The sequence below is a fragment of the Haliotis cracherodii genome, unplaced genomic scaffold (genome assembly GCF_022045235.1).
Source record: "Haliotis cracherodii isolate W230 unplaced genomic scaffold, xgHalCrac1.p SCAF_6, whole genome shotgun sequence".
NCBI classification, from domain to species: Eukaryota; Metazoa; Mollusca; class Gastropoda; order Lepetellida; family Haliotidae; genus Haliotis; species Haliotis cracherodii.
In genome coordinates, this window is record NW_027266319.1 from 27,103,583 (window position 1) to 27,130,327 (window position 26,745).

The following is a 26,745-nucleotide window of genomic DNA, read 5'->3' on the forward strand; positions in this document are numbered from 1 at the left end:
ACTGGCCATCCTAAACTGGCCATCTGGCCACTTGGGGTCAGGAATGTGTAGCAGACAGATGGACATCCCATGTGCATCATGAGCATGTGGCCAGCAATGAGGGCTGTAGGCTAATAGTTTGGGCAGATTTGGTAGACACTCATCACTACTGCCAGGGCTCCAGATACCTTTGTCCCACCTATGAGCAGTTACCCACTGGGTTTTCATTTACATTGGGTCTTGATAGTGTCTTGGAGCATTCAAAATATGTTTATTCCCTTGGTGCAATCTATTTTGTATTTCCACATCAATGAGTAGACAGTTTCTAAAGAGTAATTCTGCTTTAGATACTGCTTCAGGTGACTTCTAATCTGTCAATGTGCTGCCAAGTGTGTCACATGTTGCATAAACTTGTGATAGTAATATACAAGTCTAATTACCAATAAGCAAGACATAGTGTCCTTTTCATGCATTATTAACAGTAGTAGAGTTCATGAATGTGGAATGCCTACATCCAATCAGTAAATAAATTTTTGGCAAGAAGCACATGCATGCAAGTTTAAAAGAATACACTGGGTAATTACGTAGCGTGTTGTACTATTGGGTTTTTAAATTGTTCATGTGCAATTACACACAGGCAGTTAATTCGGTCATGGTGATTTTGCATTTCATGTAAAAAAGCAGCTGATCTGGATCTCTGTACTGCAAAACATCTGTCCTAATGTAAAGAAGCAGACAGGAGAGGCAAGACTCTTCGTATTCTGTGGCAGCTGGGACGGGCTGCTTCTCAGAAGCCTTCATTATTTACACAGAACAGCAGGATATTTTTTCCTACCCTTTTTGCTTATTATGATAACATATGAGGTATCATCTGGCTAGTTAATACATTAATAGGAACCTCTGCTAGTATATAGACTTGGAACAGCTCAGTTTTAAGATACTGGTTCTGATTTAGGCTTGAACAAGTTTCGTGTACAAAGGTAATTTAACTTATCACTTATTCAAAGCAGATTAATCACATCCACATGGCCAATTCACAAGTATAGTCACAAAGAGCAGTGGACCTTTGAAACTAGCTGGGGAACGTGTGGAGTCATACTGATGGTGAGGGATTCAATTAGTTTCAATGTACACTAAATGTTGCTTGCTTTTCTGTGTCTAATTCCTTTGATGCAACATGTGAATTAAGTAAGTTCCTGAATTGAAGTCTAGCTACATGCAAAATGGCTTTTAGAAGTCGGCCATGCAAGTGAGTTATTCTGGAACTGTTTGAGTATGTATCCAGGCAAAGGGGGCTGTTTGTATCATGATGTCTTAGTGCCTTGTCCCTCCACTGATGATTAAGTTACATGTGATTTTATAGAAGGAACGATGGTCCTCAAGTCGATAAGACTAGTGTCGCTTTGTTTAAGCTTGAGTGAAGGAAAAGTGGGAAAATAACAGAAAGCAGAACTGCTTTTTTAAATTTATTAGATGCGCTGAAAAAACAAAACAAATCAATCCTCATGTGTCTCATATCATTGATTTGTAGTATATCAACAGTCCAAAGTCCAGGTCTAGTGAAATTCCTTTTGGTCCAGTGAACAAAGTCCAGGTCTAGTGAAATTCCTTTTGGTCCAGTGAACAGTCAAATAAGGTCCATACAGTAACAAAAAAATGACATCAAATGACATTTGTTTGTTTTTTGCACAGATTAATATATATGCATAAAAATGTATTTAATGCTTAATGTTCATTATTATTAGTAGTATAAGGCTGTAGATGAAGAAATTGTCATGGAAGTCAAATTACTATAGTACATGGTCCCTCCAATATTTGTAAGTTGTCCTCTTCCACTGATGTCCACACATACCAGACTCGAAGCAACTCTGAGCGAGTGAGTTGGGTTTAACGCCGCTTTTAACAATATTCCAGTTATATCGCGGTGTGTCAGCTTAATGTAGGAGGAAAGCCCGAAGTGATGCAGGTCTCAGACGTTTACCACTTCAGTGAAACCCCCGAGCATGGGTATGGTGCTGACAAACCTAGAAACATAATCGGGGCGAACCGGGATTTGAACCCACAATCATAGGTCTCTGGCTTGCCGAAGGGACGCAACTCTGCACAGCGAATTGCAGCGCCTTAGACAACTGGGCCACCCGTGCCCCCTAGTGCAACTCTGCAAAATGTCCATTTAAACATCTAGATTCTATGCCATGTGTAGTCTTCAGAAACTGAAACAAAGATTCTGGTGAGAAAGAGAGCTCTCAAAGTTCAGGGAATTTTCAATTGTTGATTGAAGAAATGAAGCCTGGTTTACAACATTGGGATTTATTAGTGTAGTGAAGCACAAGACTCCACACTGAAATATTACTCATGGTCCTTTGGCAAATCAATTCATATAATTTGTACAGCGAGTAAATGAGTGAATGCTGTTTTACGAGATGACAACTTTTGGATTGCAGGAATACCAGCAATAGTGATCACAAATAACAAATTCAATTCATGAAGAGATACGGTTTGATTTACCGAATAATCGGGAATCGTAACAGCCCTAACTAGCATGTAACACAAAGGCAGCTTTGGTACTTCATTTTCCCAACATTTGGGCATCACATTCTGGGGTATGACGACTCACAACATTCACAAGACTGGGAGTTGGACACTTATCTAACCCATCATCTCTTTCAACTTTTTCTAGATAAGCTTCAGGTAGTCTGAACCACACAGCCCCATGAAGATCCGGATTAGGATTGGTCTTCAGCAACCTATGTTGGTCGCAAGAGGTGACAAACAGAATAAGATGGTCAAGCTTGCTGATGCATGTCATCATATCCCAATTGTGTAGATGCCCATGATGTCACTCATTGGATTGTCTGGTCAAGACGAGTATTTACAGACCGACGTCACATAGCTAGGATATTGCTAAGTAAGGCATTAAACGTTAAACAAACAAAGAAAATACTGGGACACGGATCTGTCACATCATTGGTCTGAGTTGTTTCAAAATTATCCACAAGAGGAAGTCCAAACCATACAAACGATGGTATATATCCATAGCTGACCTATTTATGCACAAGAATGGGTTTTCAAGGCACAAGCAAAGACATCCAACCTAATCATAAGATTATGTTTTCAGGATGTGTGTATGTAGATGCAAGGGAATACGATAGGGTACCAGCATGCCATACTGGTGTGGGCTGTCCGACTCTCCGAGGGCTCTACAGGTTGCAGGTAGGGCAGCTGGACCAGACACTACAAATGTCAGAGTTTCAAGCAGGGAGGGATTAATGTGCCTCCACTTCCTCTCAACTACGCCTGCTGGCAGAAGTGCTATGTATACCTCACACGCCATACATACTACATACACATGATATACAGTTAGCATCTGTGGGGGGATGGAGAGGCAAGCAGGGACTCAAGCTTGTTCCACAAGAGTCGACATCCGGCAAAACATGTTGTCTACTTGTTTATTACTCGCACATGCAGGTCTTTAAAAAGTTCCTGGCATTGTTTTGCCATCTTCATCTATTAGTTGGCATCCCTCAGAAGTTCAGTTCTTATTGTACAAGCTAGGACTCACTTTTCCCTCCATTGGTAAGGGCAACTTTAACAGGATGTTAGCACTGCTGTCTGAGAGTGACAACAGCAATAGTGTAAAGACCATTATATGGAAGAAGGACCTCGGCACCCACCGTTCCACAAAAAATATTAGCGCTAAGAGTAAGACCGACGTAAATCTTTGTGAAAGTATGGGAGTTACGATCATCTTAGTGCTACAATGGCTTTGTAGAACAGGGCCCTGGGCACAGTTCCACAAAGCAACCTTAGTGCAACAACTTTCAAAAGTCAAATGTTAAAGTATGGGAGTTACGATCATCTTAGCGCTAAGATCCCTTTGTCGAATGGTCCTAAACTAGTCATATACCATCCTTTTGACAAGACAATACTCACTTCCCATAGGCGCCAAAATTACCAATATAAACCAGCGGGGCAAATATATCACTAGAATGGTGTTTGGGCACAATGGTCAAAGACAGACTGTTCATATTAATAACCAAAACTGAACATCATGTAACGTCTTATTAGTTTGGTCAAGCAAAACATGGATCATTGGATGTTTCTACATATCCTTGCAGATGAGAGATGAAATGGTCTTCATCTCAAAGTTCATTCAATCTGCTTGTACCCATTAGTTGGTGATACAACAGAACCATTATTTGTTAGCATGTTTCTTTGGAAACATTTCCAAGTTCAGCATGGCTAGTGGTCAAATAGCCTTTGATGGCAGTATTGACTGATGTACCTTGCTATGGATTTAGATCTGTGGTTTCAAAAGAGCTATTTACAGAATTTGGTCTGTCAATATCTTTTGAAATTATCATCCATAAACCTATCCAAAACTGTCTGGTTTCATTGGTCAGAGTGCAGTGTCTGAGTGGGAAGCGTCTTTCCATTTAGTTCTGTCATCCTCTCATGAAGACACTGTCAAAACTGGAATGCCACAGTTGCAGAGGCACGCTTGTATTTTGTGTTTTAAAACTTGAGTCGGACTAAAATTATTCAACTTAAACTCTCAAACCTATATTTAGACACAACAAACCAAATATCTAAAATATGCAATGACATAAGATTGAATTTTACAAATAGCAGAGCTAATAACCTTAGAATATGTAACATTTAACATGATAAACCTTTGATGCTAAACATCTCAACGTTTCATAGAATCGTCTACACCTATCCAGACAATTTCTCAACACTCTCCAATGAGGACAGGAAAGAAGAGTTTGGCATGACATATGTACTGTCAACTGATAATTTTGTTACATTATGTACAGGTTCTGCTGGACCATACTGTCCAGGTTTGCCACAGTGAAGATTTCAGTGCACTGCTTGCTGATAAACTATTGGACAATCCACAGACATAGTATAAGACCAGAGTCCTATATCACTAATAAATAACACTGATATTAAACAGGTTTAATTTAAACTTTCTGCACAGGGAGTTGGGCAGGGTCCTGTTCCATAAAGCAATCTTTGCTGTATAGGGTGAGTGAGCGAGCCAATTGAATTTTACCTCACGAAAAGCAATATTCTAACCATATAATGAAAGAGATACCAGACTTTGGCTTTGCTCATTGTACCTGTGTAAGAAACCAAACCCAAGACCTGTCATAATCGACCAGAGCCTTAACCACTAGGCTACCCCACTCTCCACTTCAAGTCTTGACAAATAGTCCACCTTGTGGAATAGCATCATCGGATTTAGACAACTGGCCAGAACAGACATGTGGCAACATAACTGGCCTTCACACCATGAGCTGAGTGGGATCCAACCTAATAACTGAAAACCTTGTAAAACTTATTTGCTTTCAGCTTCACCTGCATAACACAGCTGCTGCCAATAACACTACAAGCTGAGGGCCAACTGCCCACTTGGTCAGCAAGGGCGAAATGTTATGTGATACAGTTGCATTTGCTGTTTACATTCAATTTACAAGAGCCATATCAAGATTCCCAGAATGATGGACCTCCTGTAGCCATCATGTGGCTCTCATTCCAACCTCATGCATGTAACCAGAAATCCTTTGGTAATTTTCTCATGTGTATGATCTACATAAAATAACATCAAATTCTCCCAATTTTATCACAATAAACTAGATTTGGTTAATCCACCAAAAAGCGATATATGTTGATATTGACCATTGTCCTTATCATATAACTGACCTGTATTCAATTGATAACTCTAATAGTAATCAGTCAATCAATAATTCTAGACTGGTCATGTGACCTTCAGGGTTCACTCCAGGAATATTCTGACATGATGAAATATTCCAGAGGTAAACCCATACAGCACAATGTTAAAACGCCCCATTGTATTTGAAAATGAGGGTCTTTTTTTAAATTTAGGGGATAAAAGCACAAGGCCCCATACTAGAATTATCCCTGGACCCTTAACCTACTAAACATTGAGCAATTTCTCTGGTGAATACCAAACTTGCCCTGTTTTCTTAAGGGGCTATCGATAATTTGACATTCGTGGAAGTTATTGTTCAGGAATGAACCATGATAGTGGGATGTACATCATGACATTAGCTCTATATATTGAAAACATCAAAAATTAATTTTTGTTAGTGTGTCTCTTTCACCGCCTATCAAAGTGTGTCCCACATACACAGATTATTCCAACATGACACAGATTTCCCTAACATACAGACAATCTCAGCAACAGAAGATATTTCGTTTCACTATTAACAGTCAACTAATCCATTTTACAGAACTAAATCATTTCTTACAACTCATATTGCCATCCTTATCCAAACATCACCATATTAGCCTTCTTAATGTGGCTTAGCTTCGCTAAATAAAGCAAACAGCGCAGCCGTCTGAGCCAGCCAACCTTCTCAATCACCGAATCCTACAGCACACTGCCATATTTCTGATTACTTCCTAATCCAAGTCTTGTGGCCACAGCGATATCAAACATGATTCTAACTGAAGATCTAAAGATGAGAGCTGCATACAGACAACCTTGATGGCAGGACCTTGTCAAGGAGTAGGTCTAATGTCCACCACTGACGCTCTCATCAGCACTCCAGGGGTTGGACATCTATGTGATTAACCCTTATTACAAGTGTCCTACTCCCAGTGCAATAATTACAGGATGATGGGAGATGCTGCTAGTGATTTACACTTTGTTCAGTGTAGGAAGTGTAGGACTCTATCTGGCCAGTCTGAGGATGTGTATGAGATTGCTGCAGGTGACAGCGCCCTAATAAAATGATGAACAGTTTGATTTGTACTCTCAGAAACCTGGAGACCAGAGGTCCTGAATCACCAACTTTCTCATTAACTTCGAATTTGACCTGTTGATTGGAGTCTGGACAGAGTGAATGACACTTCAGTGTCCCTGAAACAATGGTGAATCATAGTACTGAATCATACTGCGGGGGTCTGCGAACAGGTAACCCCTGGTAGGATTAGGCAGGGAAGCATCAACCAGGCTGAATACCAGTTGTTTCTCTTTTAACAGGTACTGCCAATCACATTTGGGACCAATTGGTGAATCTAGTTTTAGGGTCATTTACAACAGAGCTCAGTCTTAAAACAATGTCTGTTTGTTGTGTATCACTGCACTCAGCAATATTCCAGCTGTATGACAGCAGTCTGTAAATAATCAAGTCTGGATCAGACAATCCAGTGATTGACATCTTGAGAATCGATGAGTATTAATAGCTAAGCCTTCTAGATTTCAAGAAACTTTACCATAAAAAATATCGACCCGTGGCGTTCTTCACAGACAGCTATGATTTATAGCTGATGGCATTCAGCTTTTGTTGTATCCGTTCGTTTGACTTGGTAAAATTTTCTGTTTCGGATAAGTTGATAACTTGGAAAACTCGAGGGCACAGAGGCTTATAATTCTTGTCCTTGACAACATCCAGTATTCTGCTCATACACAGACTGACATATCAATATTTCAGCTTCCAGAACATCACTGATTTCATGCCAGAAATTGATCTGCTCAAAGTGAATATTTTTCCAACATGTGAAATAAATCTGTCACAGACATCAAGTACAGACCACCTGAGTATACTAGATATCTTTCAAAAACCACTATCATCAATACATTCAGCTCTCTGAACACCATGGAAACCAAACACGAGAAGTATACAGTTTAGAGACCTAAAACATGTAAAATCAAAGCCAGTCTGACTGCTGACAAGGAAAAATTATTTCTTGTGAAAAAATTAAAATTTACCATGCCTGTTTCCTAGCAGATCAGAAATTTTACCTATTCCTCAAAACAATGGTAACAAAGAGACAATCTTAAAGAGTGTTCACAAATGAACTTTCACTGTTTCAGTATATTGGTAATTGCTGGTAATTTACAAAACTTAATCCTCTTTGTCTACTGGATCAACAGCAAGTATGACATTATTGTCTAACAATAGCAATCTTGACAAAAACCTCTATCTACATTTATGAATAAATACTGTCAAAAACAGAATGATGTCTTAGTGTATTTGTTATGGCAAGAGGCTGGGACATTCCTAACCTTGCTGGTTAATTCATAGGACCAGCAAAGTACTGAAAATCATATTTTTAAGTGCTCCCTGTACAATGAACCGGTTACTTTATAACCGTACGGCAACACTGACTTAGCTTGACAGATTTTACCTCAACAACATGATGGTACACCATCCTGAACATGACTCAATGTAGTGAACACAAGCTACTTTGCTTAAGACTACCCAGATATTGATAATTGAACACAAGTATTAGGCAACCTAACAAAGCAATATATTTCACCTGAAGGATACCTTTCATACGGGGCAGACTGTTTTGGACTAGTTGGCAAGTAATTCACATAGTTTTTCGGCCCCAAGCGCCAAGCATATGTGAGACTTGCTAAGCACATGTGGGAGACCCGCGAAGTTCCGGGGTAGAATAAGTCTTCTGCAACCCATGCTTGCTGTAAAAGGTAACTATGCTTGTCGTAAGAGGCGACTAATGAGATTGGGTGGTCAGGCTCGCTGACTTGATTGATGCATGTCATCGCATTCCAAATGCGTGGATCGATGGTCATGATGTCAATCACAGGAATGTCTGGACCAGACTCGATTAATTTTCAGACCACCGCCGTATAGCTGGAATATTGCTGACTGCGGCCTTAAAAAACTAACAAACATACAAAGCATATGTGGGAGTCTACTCCGCCTTAAATTCCCAGAAGATTGCAACACAACAGCACCATAAGCATTATTCCAGCTAAATCACATACACAAATAAACCAATGTCTTAAAGCATGAACACACAATCAGTTAAGTTTTTCTGCATTTCAGTCAGCTATTACAAGCATGAACCTACTCTCACCTGAAATCAAGAGGAAGATTGGGCTTGTGAATTGAGATTTATTGTGAATTGAAATTTATTTCCTACGTTTTACAATACTACGATACTGACACCATGTCACAATAATAACTAGCTTGACACATCCTAACCATGTTGGGAATGGCATTCTGGTCTTATTCATGACATTAACCACTAGGACACCCCATAGATCTACAAAGAAGGTTCAAAACTATACAGGTGAACCGTGTAAAATCAATCACAGCTTCCCTTCACCCATTTCCAGTAAAAATTACAGTCCTGGCATACAAAGTCTATTGTTATGAGATGGAAGGATCATGATTAGGAGGCATTGGGGGGCATATTTTAATTGTGCCATTATGATTTTTACCATTCCCATAGGCACTCCTGAACAAGGAACTTCGAACCTTGTCAACTGTACAAGAATCAACCAGAGGTTCCGGATACACTAACCAGTCTTCCAGCTGTGGGCAAGTGTTGATGTCTAATTCTGACTTACAAGTCGATGACTTCATGATCCTCATTAAGCTGCTTCATATCACATCATGGCTCAATGGCTGAGTCCCTCTTAGCAATTTGTTCCATATTCTCTTTGTCCCTTAAGGCAATTTGTTCAGGTTTTCTCTATGTTTAAACCTAAAATCTGCTGGAAAAGATTTTGGCAGACACTGCATGTTTTGGGGATATCTGAAGCACGATCAATGCCAGTTTTCTGGTGGTCAGTCAAGAAACCAGCGCAATACCAACATAACCTAACCATGTTACCCAAGTGAAGCCCCCTCTGACTCCTGACGGCCCGCCAGTAACACAACGCCAGCAATCAAGGCAATAAAGTCGTTATCATTGTTGGTCTGTGTGAGAACGGTGTTCACCACAGACACATAAATACCTGGCAGAACTTCAAAGACCATAAGCAACTGATCTAATTGAACAGCAACTTCCACAGCCTTGTAGGAAGAAAGAAGCAATCTCCAATATGTCTACCGAACATTTTCTAGTTTACAGCAAAGCCCCATCGGTGACGCAGGCCGGCAACAGTTTACAAGGAGTTGATGGAGAAGTGATCCCCTTGTGTGGTCTCTCAGTTCCCGGGCTTAAGGCTGACCAGCATGAAATAAGTAGAGGGTGAAGAGTCTGGTCTTGCTGAGAAACTCAGAGTAATACAAGCAGCTAGAATCAACTGTCTTATATTTTCTCCAAGACAAAAATTAAACTACAAAAAACAAGTACAAATACTAATACAGGGATTTACCTTGTCATACAAAACTAGGGGCCCAGAGGGTCCTTTCAGTTGTTGTTATTGTTTGTTGTTTAACGCCGCACTCAGCAATATTCCACCTGTATGACGGCGGTCTGTAAATAATTGAGTCTGGACCAGACAATCCAGTGATTGACATCATGACCATCGATACACGCAACTGGGATACAATGACATCCATCAACCAAGTCAGCGAGCCTGATCAGCCGATCCCGTTTGTCGCCTTTTACGACAAGCATAGTCGCCTTTTACGGCAAGTATGGGTTGTTGAAAACCTATTCTACCCCTGATTTTCACGGGTCCCTTTCAGAAAATATGAGGCTCCTGTAAAGAAATGAAATGGTACAGTGTACTGCACTGTAAGATTTAACCATTACTTTAATACTTGTCACGAATGTAGTGCAATGAATATTTTTGTGTGTCCTTCAGGATGCAAACTATATTTGGTTCTGCGTCCATTCCATACATGTGTCGTACTGGACACACATTTCTGCATAAAACCCTGCCAGTCCTACTGGAACTGAACCATTTCCAAGATTGGTTGTCAAGACAGATGTCAAAATCTTAAAAGAATGGATTGTTGTGAGAGAGTGTGGTTAAAAAGTGTTCTTTAGCAATATTCCAGCAATATCACATTGGGCGACACAGGATGGCTTCAGATAGTGTACACATTTAGGAATCAAACACACAAAAGTCAGAGGTGTGACAAATGATAGCCTAACCCACTGCCTTCATTTTCAAGGCGAGGGAACAAATTGCCAAGAGGGACTCAGCCATTGAGCCATGATGTGATATGAAGCAGCTTGAGGAGGATCATAAAGTCATCTTAGACGGTTCTTGTACAGTTGACAGGGTTCGAAGTTCCTTGTACCAGAGTGCCAATGGGCACTGTAAAATCATAATAGCACAGTGTAAAAGTACATGAAATAAACCTCTTCTGAATGTGAGTTTGCAATAGATGTATATTCCAGATCACAGCCATGTAAGACCAAGCGACATATTCATTGTAACTGACTTTTGATCATGTTAGTAATGAGACAGGCATGGGAAGTATTACAATTGAGACTGAATGTAAAAGTCTTGTGGTATTGTCTTTGATTTAACCATGCCAGACCACAGTAATTAGATTGGATGTCTATTTATAGCATCATGTCATTCAAACCAGACTCGAAGGCAAGCAAAGCTATGGTGTAGAATGAGTCCAGGGTATTTATCATGACAGAATGGAGAATTAATACACAGGATTATCGACAGGGTTGTATCTTCATTACGGTATATGAAATGATTGCTCCACGCTGTGCATGATGTATGGTGTGTGTTTCTTATGTAATACCAGTATGTACATAATATAGCTGGTATTGATATGGGGTCGTCAAGTATACAGAAATGATGAATAGCTACACTTCAATTTCAAACAGCTTTGAGTATATGATATTTGACAACACTATCAGACTAGAACAATATATGTGCAAATTCAGACAATGTCAGAACAATGTGTTTTAACTGTGACAACGCATGTCTACCAATCTTATGAAGAAGAAATAGATTGGTGGGTTCTGATGAAGTATCCCATGCCAGAAACACTGTCTGACTAGTATTACTATAAAACATGCATTGGAAGAAATGGTGCTGTAATCATGGTAGAGCTTCTTCACCTGCCACATACAGAAGCTTGAACTCTTGGAAAGCCTGCATCTCATATGTGCTGCATCTGTTCTGCCTCTAAGACTGTGACTTCCAAGTCATTTTATGGAGGATATTCAAGTATTTATGACAACACCAATATTGTTCGTTTGTTGTTAAACACCGCACAAAGCAGTATTCCAGCTTCATGACGACAGTCTGCAAATAATCACATCTGGTAGGTTGGTTTGTTGTTTAACGCCACACTCCAGCTATATGATAATATTCCAGCTATATGACGGCGGTCTGTAAATAATCAAGTCTGGACCAGACAATCCAATGATTAATGTCATGAGCATCGATCCACACAATTGGGATCGATGACATGCATCAACCCAGTCAGCGAGCCTGACCACCCGATCCTGTTAGTCGCCTTTTACGACAAGCAGTCACCTTTTACGACAAGCAAAAAAATTACATCTGGACCTGACAATCCAGTGACATGCAAATCAACCAAGTCACAAAGCCTGACAACATGATTCATGCAGTCACATGTTATGACCAGCACGGGTTGCTCGGTACCTATATACATTCTCCATGGTTGGAGGTGAGGGGAAGTGAAATAGGGTTTAAGGTCACATTTAAGACTATTGCCCTTACATAGTGACAATCATTGTATGCATATGTGTGTGACTGCTTCTATTTTCAATATTTGAGGCCTATATTACAATAAAGTTTTGAATATATTTATCTACAATCTGTATGTATCAAAGTACAAAGTACAAAAGCATATTAATGATTCACACAATAAGTGGCAAATTCATTATTTACGCAAAACATTAACACTGATATAAATGCATATCTAAAAAGTTGACAAGACAGTCAAAAATATCATTTGAATCTGGATAAATTTTTTTATAGATCAGTCCAAACACATAGGAACAAATCATGTTTCCATTCTGCCCTTGCTCGCAGCCAGGGAGACTTGACTGCAGTAGGTTTGCAAAAGCCTTGCAAAAATTCAATCCACATTGAGATTAGTTGTTTTGCTAGGCTCATACATACTTCAACAGAGCACAGAGCAACCAAAGTCATTGTTACATTAACATGCACTGCATGCATTAAAACGTCATATTGTCACCCTATTTCCTCGCTACCACTTTGTTGGCAGGGAAAATACCTATGTCAGCAAGTACGCCAATGTAGCTTCAGGTTTCAAGGATGGCTAAGGTTTCTACTTAATATCATTATCACAGCACAATTGCTCTTTTGTTTTCATAGGATATTGTGTATAACCTGCAGATCCTATGGATGTAAAGTGAAAAGCATGAAATCAATAGAGCTGTGGCCTATAATTAGAGCTTAGCATTCCACTCAAAATACGCTGGCTGTAGGACGGCTGGTGGAACACTCACATGCCTTTCAACGACATTTCACCTTCTGGTAAAAAATAAGCAATATTTTTTCAGTACCTCCTTCACACACAAAACATAAGAAAACAAATGTGAGGGCCAGAGCTGCATGTGTTTATGCTGCTTGCAAGGAAACCTAAAACCCATCATAAGCAGATCCTGCTAGAGCCATGGGACATAACTCTGTACAGGGAATGATGTCATCTACACCACTATTCCATAGTGACCCTCAGAAGCAATAATTTGGGTTTTTTTAACGCTATAGTCTGCAATATTCCAGCTATATGACGGCTTGCCTGTAAATACAGCCTTGGCCAGACAAACCAGTGATTGATGCTATGTGCAACACTCACGTCACCAGGGTATGACATATCCATCACTGAACCTGACTGCCAGATCCTTCTAGAAATTTAACCCAGAAACTCCACCGGGTTAAAAGCATTTTGTGCACATGAATATGATCATAATCATCCCATGAAAAACATACAAAATTTTCTTTTATAAAACAGTTCATATATAGTTCATATTGCCTTTTCACCTCAAACTGAGTAAACACAATTCAGCGAAAGTGTATAAAACTGAAGGTGTCACTGACTAGACATGCTTGGAATTAAAGATATGTCACCATGGTTACTACATTTTTTCCATGTTTTGAATGTCACATTAAACAGAGGTGACATCTGATAAGAAATAAACTCAGCAATTTCACAACTAAATATTTACATGACGCCAACCAATTATTTTTACTGACGTGATGTAATCCTCCCTAAGACTTGTTAATCTTCTAATGTTAGGGACGGAAAGTCATGGGGGTCGTTAGATTTAAATACCATAGCAACAAACCTTTGGACCCCAGGATCCCCTATATTGTAACATAGTAAACACTACTGTCCATATATCAGGGCCATATCTAGTAGGGGCAGGGGGGGGGGGGGGGGGGGCAGTCATCTATGGTGCTGCAATTAGCTGTGTCCCCTTGGCACGCCAGAAACCTTGATCATGGGTTGGAATCCCTGTTCACTATGATTATGTTTCAAGGTTTGTCACCAAACCTGTGCTCGTGGGTTTCACCAAAGTGATGAACATCTGAGACCTGCATCATTTCAAGATGACACGCCCCGATATAACTGGAATGCTGTTAATTTAAGGCAGCATTAACCCCAACTCATTCACTCACTCCCATATCTCATAAAATGACCACAGTGAACCCATTAGTAAGGCATGGACAATACACCAATTCCGATAAGTATCACGATACCTTGCTCACGATCCGATACATATCATGATACTTGCATGTGCTTTTATGTGTGCTCCCTAGGCCAAATACCTGCCACACTGACGATATACGGTTGGCAGTGTCAAGTATGGCACAATGGATGAAAATACATATTTTTTCACTTCACAGTGTCACAGTTATTAAAGCAAACACTGAATGTAAGAATTGATATTTTTACTTAGTGTGCAAGTGTGATGGGGAGTAAAAAATCGCAATGCACTGTTGCATCGGTGTACTGTCCCATGACTAGAGGTCATAGAGATCACTTTGGTGAACCCAAGGTGCTGACAAACCAAGAATCATAATCTGGGTTTCTAGTCCACAATCATCAGATTCTGGTACGCCCAAGGGACACAACTCCACCAATTATTCGACTGGTCCACCGATGCCCCCTGGACCTAATCAGGCAGTGACCCACTCTGCACCATACATGCGTGTCTTCAGTCATTGATTGCCATCCTGTCCAACATGGTTTCTACTTGGCTTGCTGAATCAATAGACAAGAAGTGATGTACACGCTGAATGAAGTTAGCATTGCATTATAATTGAACTTGTTGAAACATGTCAATGATGATTATTATCTAAAATCATTACAACTAATTGATGTAATTAACTTGCATGTTTCAGTGAAGGATGACTCAAAAGATTAATGAGCGTCAATGGACCTTGTCCACTGCCCTAACCCTCATTATGTTTAAAAGGTTTGGAGCATCCTTTGATTCAAATTGTACAGCAGAAAACCAGACTGCATGTTAATGGTACATGGTCAATTGTGACACAAACCTTAAACAATACCTCTTGTGATATGACCTCAATGTTCCATATGTAGTGAAAATATGTTACTAAGAGTATTTCTTTGGATTTCTTTACAATTTCTGAATCTCAGGTTTAATATGTGTATGATTTGGTTGGTTTGTTGGTTAACGCCGCACTCAGCAATATTCCAGCTATATGACGGCGGTCTGTAAATAATTGAGTCTGGACCAGACAATCTAGTGATTGACATCATGAGCATCCATCCACGCAATTGGGATCGATGACATGCTTCAACCAAGTCAGCAAGCCTGACCACCCGATCCCGTTAGTCGCCTTTTACGACAAGCATGTGTATGATACTGTGCATGTTTCTATGTTCAATTTCCATGTGTTTGTCCAGTTGACTGCTGTGACAGTACATTTATCATGGGCTTCATAATAAACCTCTTCACAATGTATAAAAAAAATATCTCTACGAGTGCACTTCAAGCACCAGGAACATATTCAGTCATGCCATTTTAACAGTATCATTGACACTCTTACACATGAAATTTTGAACCTTGGATTTCACTACATTCCTCTTCCTCTCTGATATCAATAAACTATAAAGTGACCGTGCTCCTTATGTTACTCTCTGTGTGTGTGCCGTTGTTATTTGATGCCATACTCAGCAATATTCCAGCTTTATGACCACAACCTGTAAATTATCAAGTCTGAACCAGACAGTCCGGTGACTGATATTGCGAGCAATGATCCACACTGTCAGGGCAGGATGACATCTGCCATCATCCAAGTCAGCGAGTCTGACCACCAAATCCATCAAATCGTCTCCTCAGACCAGCACAGGTTGCTGGGGACCTATTCTAACCTACAATCCCTATGGGGGCCTTTATGTTACTACCACCTCAGTACAAGAGAAATGTGTGAGGAGCATGATTGCTGTGATCGTAGATAAAGCCACGTACACTCCTGGACCCCACATGGCTAACCCCCCCTCCAACCAAGGCTGCCGAGTCTTGACCAGGATGTTATCCTCACACTGGTACCAGTGTTGATGGAAGATAGGACAATATCCTTTGATAAGCAAGTGTGGCGAAAGGATGACTGTGATGCTATCTGTGTGTAGTGTCTGCCGCTAAGCATAATGAGAAACAGGCTTGGAGAGATCCTCTTCAGAGGTTCCACTCTATGTACTAGGCCAACATTTGACTAACACTGTGGTACTCCGACTTTTTGTGAATCAAAGGGTTCATCATCATCAGCCCATCCACAGTGATGATAGCATGATGTTATCTCTCACCGTGTCCTTAGTGACGTCTACAGGAACATCGGGTGACCAAACACTGTGGTTAGGATTACCCTACTCTAGCGTTATTGAAAAACCTTTAAATAAAAGTTACGAGTATACCCAGATACATGTTAAAACATGTACAATTGCCTGAAGTATCCTGCTATTCCGTAGATGGTAACATTTCTGTCCGGGTAGGCGTAATTTATTCCAACCTGCCTGACTGTCAGTCGAAAATTTCCTTGCTATTGAAACTGACAATTTAGAACGAGGCATTGACATGTGACTCGCTTACTGGAGAACAAGAGCTATCTTTGTGATTATAAAGTTATAAATGTTTAAAACACAGAGAAAAGAAATCTGCGAAAAATAATTATCTGTCCAAGCATATAGTTACAAAAGCGGGCCTGCAACTTTCAAGACAGGCTAATCATATTTTTGAGTCACCAGCCTGTCTGTATAGTTTGGAGTAAAAATTATTTGAGACATTACATGCATAACCTGAAATTTGTTTCTCTCTCAAAACAATGAGACAGTTTTTTATACATGCAATAGCCATGTCTTCAGTCCATGTTGTTTGTTCAAAGAACATGAACCACTTTCATAGCATTAGACTCTGCACCTTTCTCCAGGCAATGTAGAGACTGCCAATAGAGCTGGCAATAAAATAGCAAAAAACATACCTCACTGTGTTTGAAATCAAGAAGTAAAGTCAAGGGGTCCTTGTCATAATTCTAATGTCATAACTAGATGATATAGGGCATACATTGACAAAAAATACTTTTGCAGAAAACATCTGGACCCCTGAGAACAGGTTGAGTGAGTGAGTAAGGTTTTTGCAATATTCCTGCAATATCCCAACGGGGGACACCAGAAATGGGCTTCACACATTGTATCTTAGTGGTGTGATCCTTCGGTGTGATGAGCGGATGCTTTAAACCAATCACAAGGCTACCCCACCCCATCATTCATTTTCAACTTTTATTATTTTAGTAATTAATATAAAACATAAAGTCTGTTGCAAACAATGCTCACACATATTGCTGTTCAACTTCAGGGTTTTACATGATGCACAAATGTTGAGATTGGGCACTGAAAAAGTATATTGAGTCCCAAGGGATGCACACTAATATTCAATGAACCTACAGCACATCAAGAGCTGTTATGGATGTCTGTCATTTCATCCATCAATCATGACCACTGTCCACATGATCATTGATTTGTTCTCGGCTCCAAAGTAATTATCCAAACATACAGTATAATACATGATTTCATTACTTTACAGGACCCTTATACTGGTTGCAAGGACCCTTCAATTATATTCTTGGCCCTCACTTTTGTGAATCAAGGTAAAACCCTGCTACCCTGGTAGTCTATACATGTTGTAGGGGGGAATACCTTTGGTAAAGATCAATCATGGTACAGTTTTCACATTACAAATCGACCTATGAAGATCCAGGGTAGAATAGGTCTTCAGCAACCCATGCTTGCTGTAAACGGCAACTATGCTTGTCATAAGAGGCAACTAACGAGATTGGGTGGGCAGGCTCGCTGACTTGGTTGATGCATGTCATCACATCCCAATTACGTGGATCAATGCTCATGAGGCCAATCACTGGATTGTCTTGTTCAGACTCAAATATTTACAGACTGCCGTCATATAGCTGGAATATTGATGAGTGCGGCGTTAAACAGCCGACAAACAAACAAATCTCATTTCAAATCAATGCCACCACATCAACAGATCAGTATTACAGTGTGGACAGTGGGCAAATGGATATTTAGGGCCCATCAATTAATGTCCCAGACTGATACTAATGAACTAACATTATCATGGCCCTGACCCAGATGAAACAAAACCTGGACTACAAGGTGGTGAAGAGAACTGCACCATAACCTAACACTATTTTCACACTGCACTGAGCATGTAACAAGGCAACATTCTGTCACTTCTGACAGGCCAGGCCAGGTGCATGCGTCATTAAAATCTCACACAAAACTGCCGGATGTTTTTATATGTAAACAGGTCCTAACAAATCTTAACACTGGGCCGACTGACAAGGATACCATTGTTCAAAACGAATTCATCTATAAATCAAGGTTAATCTGACAACTTGTTGAAGTCACAGTTTTTTAAAATATAACCAGAAATGGGCTTCACACATTGTACCCAAAACCAGACATTGTGCGACAATAATAATGTTGGATATGTTACATGCGCAGAGATTTTTCAGGAGACAAACAGCATATATATATATATACATGATATCAGTCTTGTAAAATTCTGTTTTGTCTTGCAAAGTCATCTCAAAAAGGCCAAAGGATTTATCTAAGGTTCTAAACTTCGTGCCCTTGGCAGGACAATATGGTGAAAAAAATCCAAATTTTGTTCAAAAATGGGATTTTTCAAAGTTACTTTTCCCCTAAATTCAGGTCTTTGAACATTGCAATAATGTGAAAGTAAGCATAAAAGCCTTTTTACTGTTTATTGGTCCTGTTATCAGGGCAATACAAGGTGCCCCTACAAAGCCATGACATTGGTTCTAACTTGATTAACATAAAATGGAAATCATAATTCCAATTAGGGAATTTTTACTGAAATTTCCAAACATCAGCCTCTGGGTAGGCCATGATAAATTCCCGATGCCATATAACAATGATGACAGTAAAATCTATTGAAAATATCGCTAAGGGCCAAGTACTTGCTAGTAGACTCAAAAGGTCTTGGCAGAGACTGTGATATAGACATTTCAATAATTGGATATAATTTCAACATGTTCAATATTATCTTCTCTAACATTAATGAAATTACGAAATGTCTTTGGATAATTTGAAAATTCTGTATCATTGGCCTAAAGTACAGACCAATCTTAAGCTCTACAAGCCCTACTTAATTTGTGGGACAAATGGCCTAGTTAACTGTGTAAGCGAAGCTCTTTAATCTGGATTTCTTGGTTGACAGACTAAACACATCCCGCATGCTGTTAAGTAGATCAGCTAGCTATGTGTCTGACCAGTTGACAATGAGGTTGATGCTGGACACTTTGAAGCCCCAATACATCTTTGATGATGCAGTTAACACAGTGAAGGGTATACAGCCATAGGAAGTAAACATACCTAGTGGCAGTGAAATGACACAGTTCCTTTTTGTATCGTATCATATTTGAAACAATACATCATTTTGCCCAGGGGTCCTAAACATAATATTGATACCGTATTTGACGTAATAAGCGCCCCGCTCTAATAAGCACCCACAGTGATATTTGCGAATATATTGGCTATTGAACAATCCCAATTAGCACCCCTTCAGATTGATCAATGTTCACAAGACTTATTTATTCGTGTATGATACGCACTCGTGTGTTATAATTATGCAACCTTAATTATGGGCAATTAAATTCTGGAAAAATATATCTGTCGTACATGAACACGAAATTTATCTTTCAACTTTTTTTCAACAAAATAATATTTTAATAAGAGCCCCCTATTTCTAATTTTGAGAGCGCCCTGGGCGCTTATTACGTCGAATACAGTAATATGTATTACAGATTTAGGGGATGTCTCACGGACCACAGGAACCTGTGACTGAGTAAGTGAGCGAGCGGGCAGGATCCGGCAAGCAAGTGAGGTTTCACGCCTCTTTGAACAGTTTTCAAGTTATCTCACCTCTAGGACCCTCATAATTTCGAACACTGCTTTTACATCATGAAGTAAATTCGGTGGACATATATCAGACTCATTAGTAAGCCTGAATTTTGCTTAGATAGTAAGAAACCTTTGGACACTGCATACAAGGTTGAAACAGTGAGCGAGTGAGTGAAGTTGGCTTAATGTCGAATTGAACAGTACTGCAGTTATATCCTGACAAGTCAGCTTCTTGTTCAAGTGTTGTGGACAGCTCAGATTATGCAGGACATTAATCACGTTGATGAACCTCACAAGAATGGGTATGGTGCTGGCAAACCTTGAAACATAATCAGAGTGAACCAGGATTCGAACACATGATCAGAGGACTCTGGCATGCCTAAGGGACTTAACACTCCCCACAGTGAATTGCAGTACCTTAGATGATTGGGTCACTCAAGCCCTTCAGGGTTGAAACAAGGTACAAGTATGTTAGGCCATACTTTTTCAGTTTGACATATTATGGATTTATTCCAGCTTTTCCACACAATGTTGGTCAAAATAAAAATAAAATGGTTTTGTCAATCATTTATTTATAAGAAAGTCATTCTGCTGTGGAGTTAAAACTGCAGCTGGCTTCTAGAAACACTGATAGTGATGTTGACATGGAATTTATATGTAACATTTTATATTGTATAAGAGGGTCTGTAACACTAGTGGGAGACACAATGTAAATAAATCTTTTATCATGTTTATGTTTAATTTATAACTTTTCAAGCTGCTTTTCAATAGGGGCAGTGGGTCCCTGAAATGAAAAATAAAAAAAAGGTGTGGCCTTAGCTTGATGACTGTATCAGACATTATGGTCCCCAAGTTTATCCACTTGTCCAAAACCTGACTTTGGTCCAAATTTGTTTTTTCTAGTAGATAAATAACAGGATTATCATGCACAAGTTGCTGTTGTTTTGAGAACAAAACTATTGCCAAACATGCCCAAGGGTGAAATTCTTGCTGGAAATGACTATTATGGGTAATAGTAGTGACTGTAAGTGCCCTTGGCCATCTTGACAGGCAAATTATGAAAAATATAACATCATGTTCAATATTGGGATTTTTCTTAAATTCAGGTCATGTTTTGGTCCTGTTAGCGCTGAAATGCAGGTTATTTCTTCAAAGCCATAAAATCAGCATGATTAGGTATAAGCATATTCACATGAAATGTTTCTATAGCAATTTGCGAATTTCAACTGACATTTGCTGCAGACTTCCCTATGGGAAAGCCACAGGTCTAGACAAATGTAGACTGCTGTATTAAAAGCTAAGCCAGATTAAACTGTCAACACAAATGAGTACAATTTTGAAATATTCCATAAGTCTCATAGAAAATGTTTTGACGCTATTTCTTAGATTGTTGCCTAAGTCGGGTACATACAACTGTTCTGAACTCTCAGTTTGACCTGACATTTCAGGAGTGGAGTATTGACCGAGAAACATGCAACATGGCACTAAGGCCAGCAAACACCTGTCCATGAAATGTCACTTGGCACGTTCAGTCTTAAAAAATGACCCTCAATCAGCCAAGCCATAGACCCTCACAACCCAGTGCTCATAGATGGGGTCAATTGGGGTTTGACATTGCATTCAAGATTACTGCACTTATACGGCAAAGAGCCTGCACATCGGTGTTTATCTGCTTGTACTTAGCCTGGACTACTGCTGGTTTTATGGTGTTCATTCTCTGCAGTACCATGCCTCAGTTTAACATAAATACCCCACTCACGGTGACTGAGCCAACCAGTCCTTGTTTTATCCCGTTGATGCCGAGCACCAGGCAGGATAACAACAAGTACCATCTTTTCATGTCTTTTGCCACAACACAGCTGGGGATTGAACCATGCATGTGCTCCAGGCAGACACTCTCTATCCACTACACCTCAGACAGAGGCAGTCCCATGGTGATAGTTGCTTCTGTCAGACCTACCATTTTAATATTTTCCTGTGTATGTGGAATTTGCAGAATAGTTGCAGCCAAACACACCCCATCACCTTCCACCAAGGATAACAAATGGACAGTCCCTTGCAACAAGCTTAGGGCCCATCCTTCCCTGGAGTGAGTGAGTGAGGTTATACACCGCTTTTAGCAATATTCTAGCAATATCACGGCAGGGGACACCAGAAATGGGCTTTACACATTGTACCCATGTGGGAAATCGAACCCAGGCCGAGCGAACCCTTTAACAACTAGGCTACCCCACCGCCCTCCTTTCCTGGAATCCCCACGAGGGTTATCACATCAGGGCTTAGGTACATCATTAGAACTGCTTCCACATCACAGATTCACACACTGCATGTTCACAAGCTGACAATTTAGCCAAAGCTGCCTGCATCTCACAAAACTTTCAAAACCAATGTATTTAGGATCACTCATTTTGCTGGCATACAAATTTAACCCAAATGCGAAATGTCAAACACTGTAATCTGCATCGTCAAAAGTCAGCGACTCAATTATCCTCAATCACTGCCATCTCCCATTGAATTGCAGTATCAGAATATGTTGCGGCAACCTGCCTGCTCCCTATATATGAACCTGACAGGAAAGCCATACAATACAACAAAGGAACACATCTTAAAGAAGGACTTTTCAAGCTCCTTTTCAATAGGGGCAGTGGGTCCCTGAAATGAAAAATAAAAAAAAGGTGTGGCCTTAGCTTGATGACTGTATCAGACATTATGGTCCCCAAGTTTATCCACTTGTCCAAAACCGGACTTTGGTCCAGATTTGTTTTTTCTAGTAGATAAATAACAGGATTATCATGCACCAGTTGCTGTTGTTTTGAGAACAAAACTATTGCCAAACATGCCCAAGGGTGAAATTCTTGCTGGAAATGACTATTATGGGTAATAGTAGTGACTGAAAGGATTTGTAAAGGTTCAAAACTAAGTGCCCTTGGCCATCTTGACAGGCAAATTATGAAAAATATAACATCATGTTCAATATTGGGATTTTTCTTAAATTCAGGTCATGTTTTGGTCCTGTAAGCGCTGAAATGCAGGTTATTTCTTCAAAGCCATAAAATCAGCAAACACACCCCATCACCTTCCACAAAGAATAACAAATGGACAGTCCCTTGCAACAAGCATAGGGCCCATCCTTCCCTTGAGTGAGTGAGTGAGGTTATACACCGCTTTTAGCAATATTCTAGCAATATCACGGCAAGGGACACCAGAAATGGGCTTTACACATTGTACCCATGTGGGAATTGAATTGCAGTATCAGAATATGTTGCGGCAACCTGCCTGCTCCCTATATATGAACCTGACAGGAAAGCCATACAATACAACAAAGGAACACATCTTAAAGAAGGACCAGGCTTGACATTTTCTGTCAACAGACCCTGAAACAAGTACAGTAAACTACGTTTATAACAAACACGCTTATAACGAACAGGCGAATATAACAAACTGTTTTTATTATTCCCGGCCATTTGCTGTATTTATACTGTATATATATATGCTTATAACGAATTATGTTAATAACAAACTAAAATGAGTGGTCCCTCTGAGTTGGCTATAACGGCAGTTTACTGTATAGCCAATACAGCCCATGTAAATCTATAATAGTTGGCAAGTCTAGATTACTTCTGATAATGAAGAATCTCGGGCTCCCTTATTATATTTTATTACGATATTTTAACAACTGTTATAATTTCTGATGGGAGATAGTGATATATCAGGCTTGATAACAGTGTTAGTATCTACACCAAAACATTGCATTCATTGTAATAAAGAAGGTGCATCTCCATAGAAACATTGTTCATCATATAACTCGCAAAGGCCACTTAAAGAAACTGTTTTTTTTCTGTAAAATAGTTTCATTTTAGAGACTAGATGTAAGTCTAGGCTTGGCAGACAATGAACATGTAATTATGTATCTCTAAATTTCTCGGCAAAGTGTCTGCTCAGGTAGGAAGTACAAAGTGAGAAATGAACATCGGATTGTTGATGATGGTCATCAACAGAAGACACAAACTAAAATAACTTCACCCGGCACCTTGGCCCCAGGACCCCAACATAGATGAAACAGCTATAAGATTCTTCATGCAGCCAGATATCATCTGTATTTATTCATCTCCAAAAGCATGAAGAGATTCATCTGTGGCATTCCCTCAACATGAATGGATAGCAAATTATGCAGAATACAAATTCTTGAAAATCATACAATTTTCTTTCCTTCTTACCTTTAATTCAGCTTGAGCTACTTTTAACTGTTCGTTCAAAAGGTTGCATTTAGCAGTTTCTTCTTTCTTCAAGGCTCGTAACTTCTTAAGCTCTGGGCTCCAAAAAGTCTTAATGCTGTTCATACTAGAGCCTAATTTCTCCTTGGCAGTTTCCAGTTCTTTCTGTAATTTGGCACACTCTTTGTGGTATTCTGAAACCTGCACTTGGAGTTCAAAAATGAGGGAGTTTCTATATTCTGATTGTGATGTTGGGCTTGGGGATAAGTATGGACCCATTGGGGGAATATAGTCCCCATTTCTTTCATTGGATCGAGATCTTCCCATAGAATGCTCACTACGTTCCAAAGATCGTGCTCCCATATGAGGGTAATCTCGATCACGATCCAGCGATCGATCACGATTATATGTTCGCTTCTCCCTTTCCAATGAACTTTCCTTAAATGACATGTTAGGGGTTGACAGTTGCATGCGGTCAATGTGCCTATCTAAAGAACGTTCACCCATCAAAATGTGTTCTCTGTCCAGACGATCTAGTGATCTGTCCCTCACATTAGTTAAACTATTAGTCCTGCTGCTATGCATAGATGAACCTGGACTGCTTGGCTCCATGGGACTTTTGCCTGACAGGGACATCCCAGCGATGCCAAGATTTTCAATGATGTATCCCTGGTTGGTTGATCCATAGAGGGAACTGTAGTTATCCATGGGAAGACTGAGGGGGCTGGTTCGGCTTGATCCCGGCTGGTATCCCAGTGCCCCCGATCCCGAACCCTCGGATGATGTCCTGCCCCGGACACGCCCGAGAGATGCACTCCTTTGCCCAATGTTGCCAGGACTTTTGTCCATATTTAGGTCGCGCTGACCTCCACTTGGTCGACCCATGCTGAGATTCAGAGCTTGGTCAAACTTGCTTTGCTTGCTCGAAGGCCGACTTGAGCCTTGGCTGAACATGGTTTTTGAGTTAAAGTTATGGTCTCGTCAAAAAGGAAGAATTTTGGAATTCATTACCCAACTTCCTGTCATTCTCCAGTTTTGTCTGGGATCATCATCGCTTCAGAATGCTTTGTATCATCTTTAAACTGACATTATATTGCTGTAAATGTACGTCAGAGAGATTTTCAAAGCAAATATGATGTGATCATATCGAAATTGACAAGTCCAATGATCTTATTATCATTAATGACTCAATGCACTGCCCGACTTTGAGGCTGCATCGCCATGCCTGGCACCGATTCCATTATTCATGCCATTTTTGGTGTAAACAACACGAAATGAGCGATCCGCGATGTATAGGCTTATTCAAACCTCAGATTATTCCATATGTAGTAATTCCGAAAATGAATAATTTCCATGCTGTTACACTGTCACATCACATCGCATTTTGTTAGATTTGACACTTAGCCCATCGCTCGCTCCGCGACCATCTTCTTTCCTCCCTCCCAAAATGGCAGCATCCTGTTTGTACTACTATCTGTATGACTTACTATTATAGATTTCTACAGGCGTCTGATGAACGCGTTCCTTGACCGAGAAAGGAGTCAATAGAAACATTGGGTCTAGTGAGAAGGGATGGGCAAGTTATTTATTCGTCTTCAAAATTAAAATATAAATAAAAGGAAGGCTTTTTAAGTCACATAACAAGTTTTATAGACTCACTTGATATAACGCCATTTTTTAAATGAAAATTGTATCTTTCTTCGAATTTATGTATCTAAATAGACGACAGATAGTATGACTGAGGATACATCATAATTTTTTTTTTGTTGATCGAAGAGAATTGACTTTTGCTCTGTATCTTGTTATTGCATTTCTTATCTGGTTAAAAAACAACTTTGCGTCGACTATAAAGAGTGTTTATTCTACCCTGCGTTAACGCGTGATGTAACCCTCTATTTCTTTCAATGCGTTCTGGCTTTGCTGATAAACAAAATCATTTTAATTGCAACACAACATTAAGAATTATGTCTTTCTCATTATCGCTTGACCGTTGAGGGCTTTAAAAAGTTTATAGCCCCACCTAGTATTATTTACTTTCTTCCTATAACTGAAATCTTGTGCGGCAGCGAATAGCGGAGATATCGCCAGTTAGGTCTCAATATGCAGATGGCACCTCTGTGTATTGTCCGCAAATTCAAGGTCATATATATTCCTTGTCAGTTGGTGTGCCGTTATATTAAATATACTCATTTTATGGCTGTCTCACATATATATCAACAGGTTTGATGTGTACTGAAATGCAGCATTATGTAACTTATATCACAGGTGTACGTAGCTGTACAAACACGAAATATGTTATTGACCCACAGGATACATGGGTCGATATATTATTTCTGTATGTGTAGCTACGTATTCCCGTGCAGATAAACTTGCAGGTGACATATTCATGGATAAGAAAAAAACATAAGAAAATTAATGGCTTTAGTCATATATTTTTTAAA

The 26,745-nt window shown here is 39.8% G+C and overlaps 1 protein-coding gene across 1 annotated transcript in view; it reads right to left on the reverse strand.

The window, feature by feature from the left end:
- The window catches only part of LOC139444875 (ERC protein 2-like), a 63,558-nt gene extending 37,811 nt beyond the window's left edge, over window positions 1–25,747 (reverse strand). Inside the window, exon 1 of the mRNA XM_071225874.1 lies at window positions 24,308–25,747. Within this exon, the coding sequence (XP_071081975.1) occupies window positions 24,308–25,258 (951 nt within the window). The 5' untranslated portion in view covers window positions 25,259–25,747. The remainder of the gene's footprint in view (window positions 1–24,307) is intronic.
- Between the last annotated feature and the right edge of the window lie 998 nt (window positions 25,748–26,745).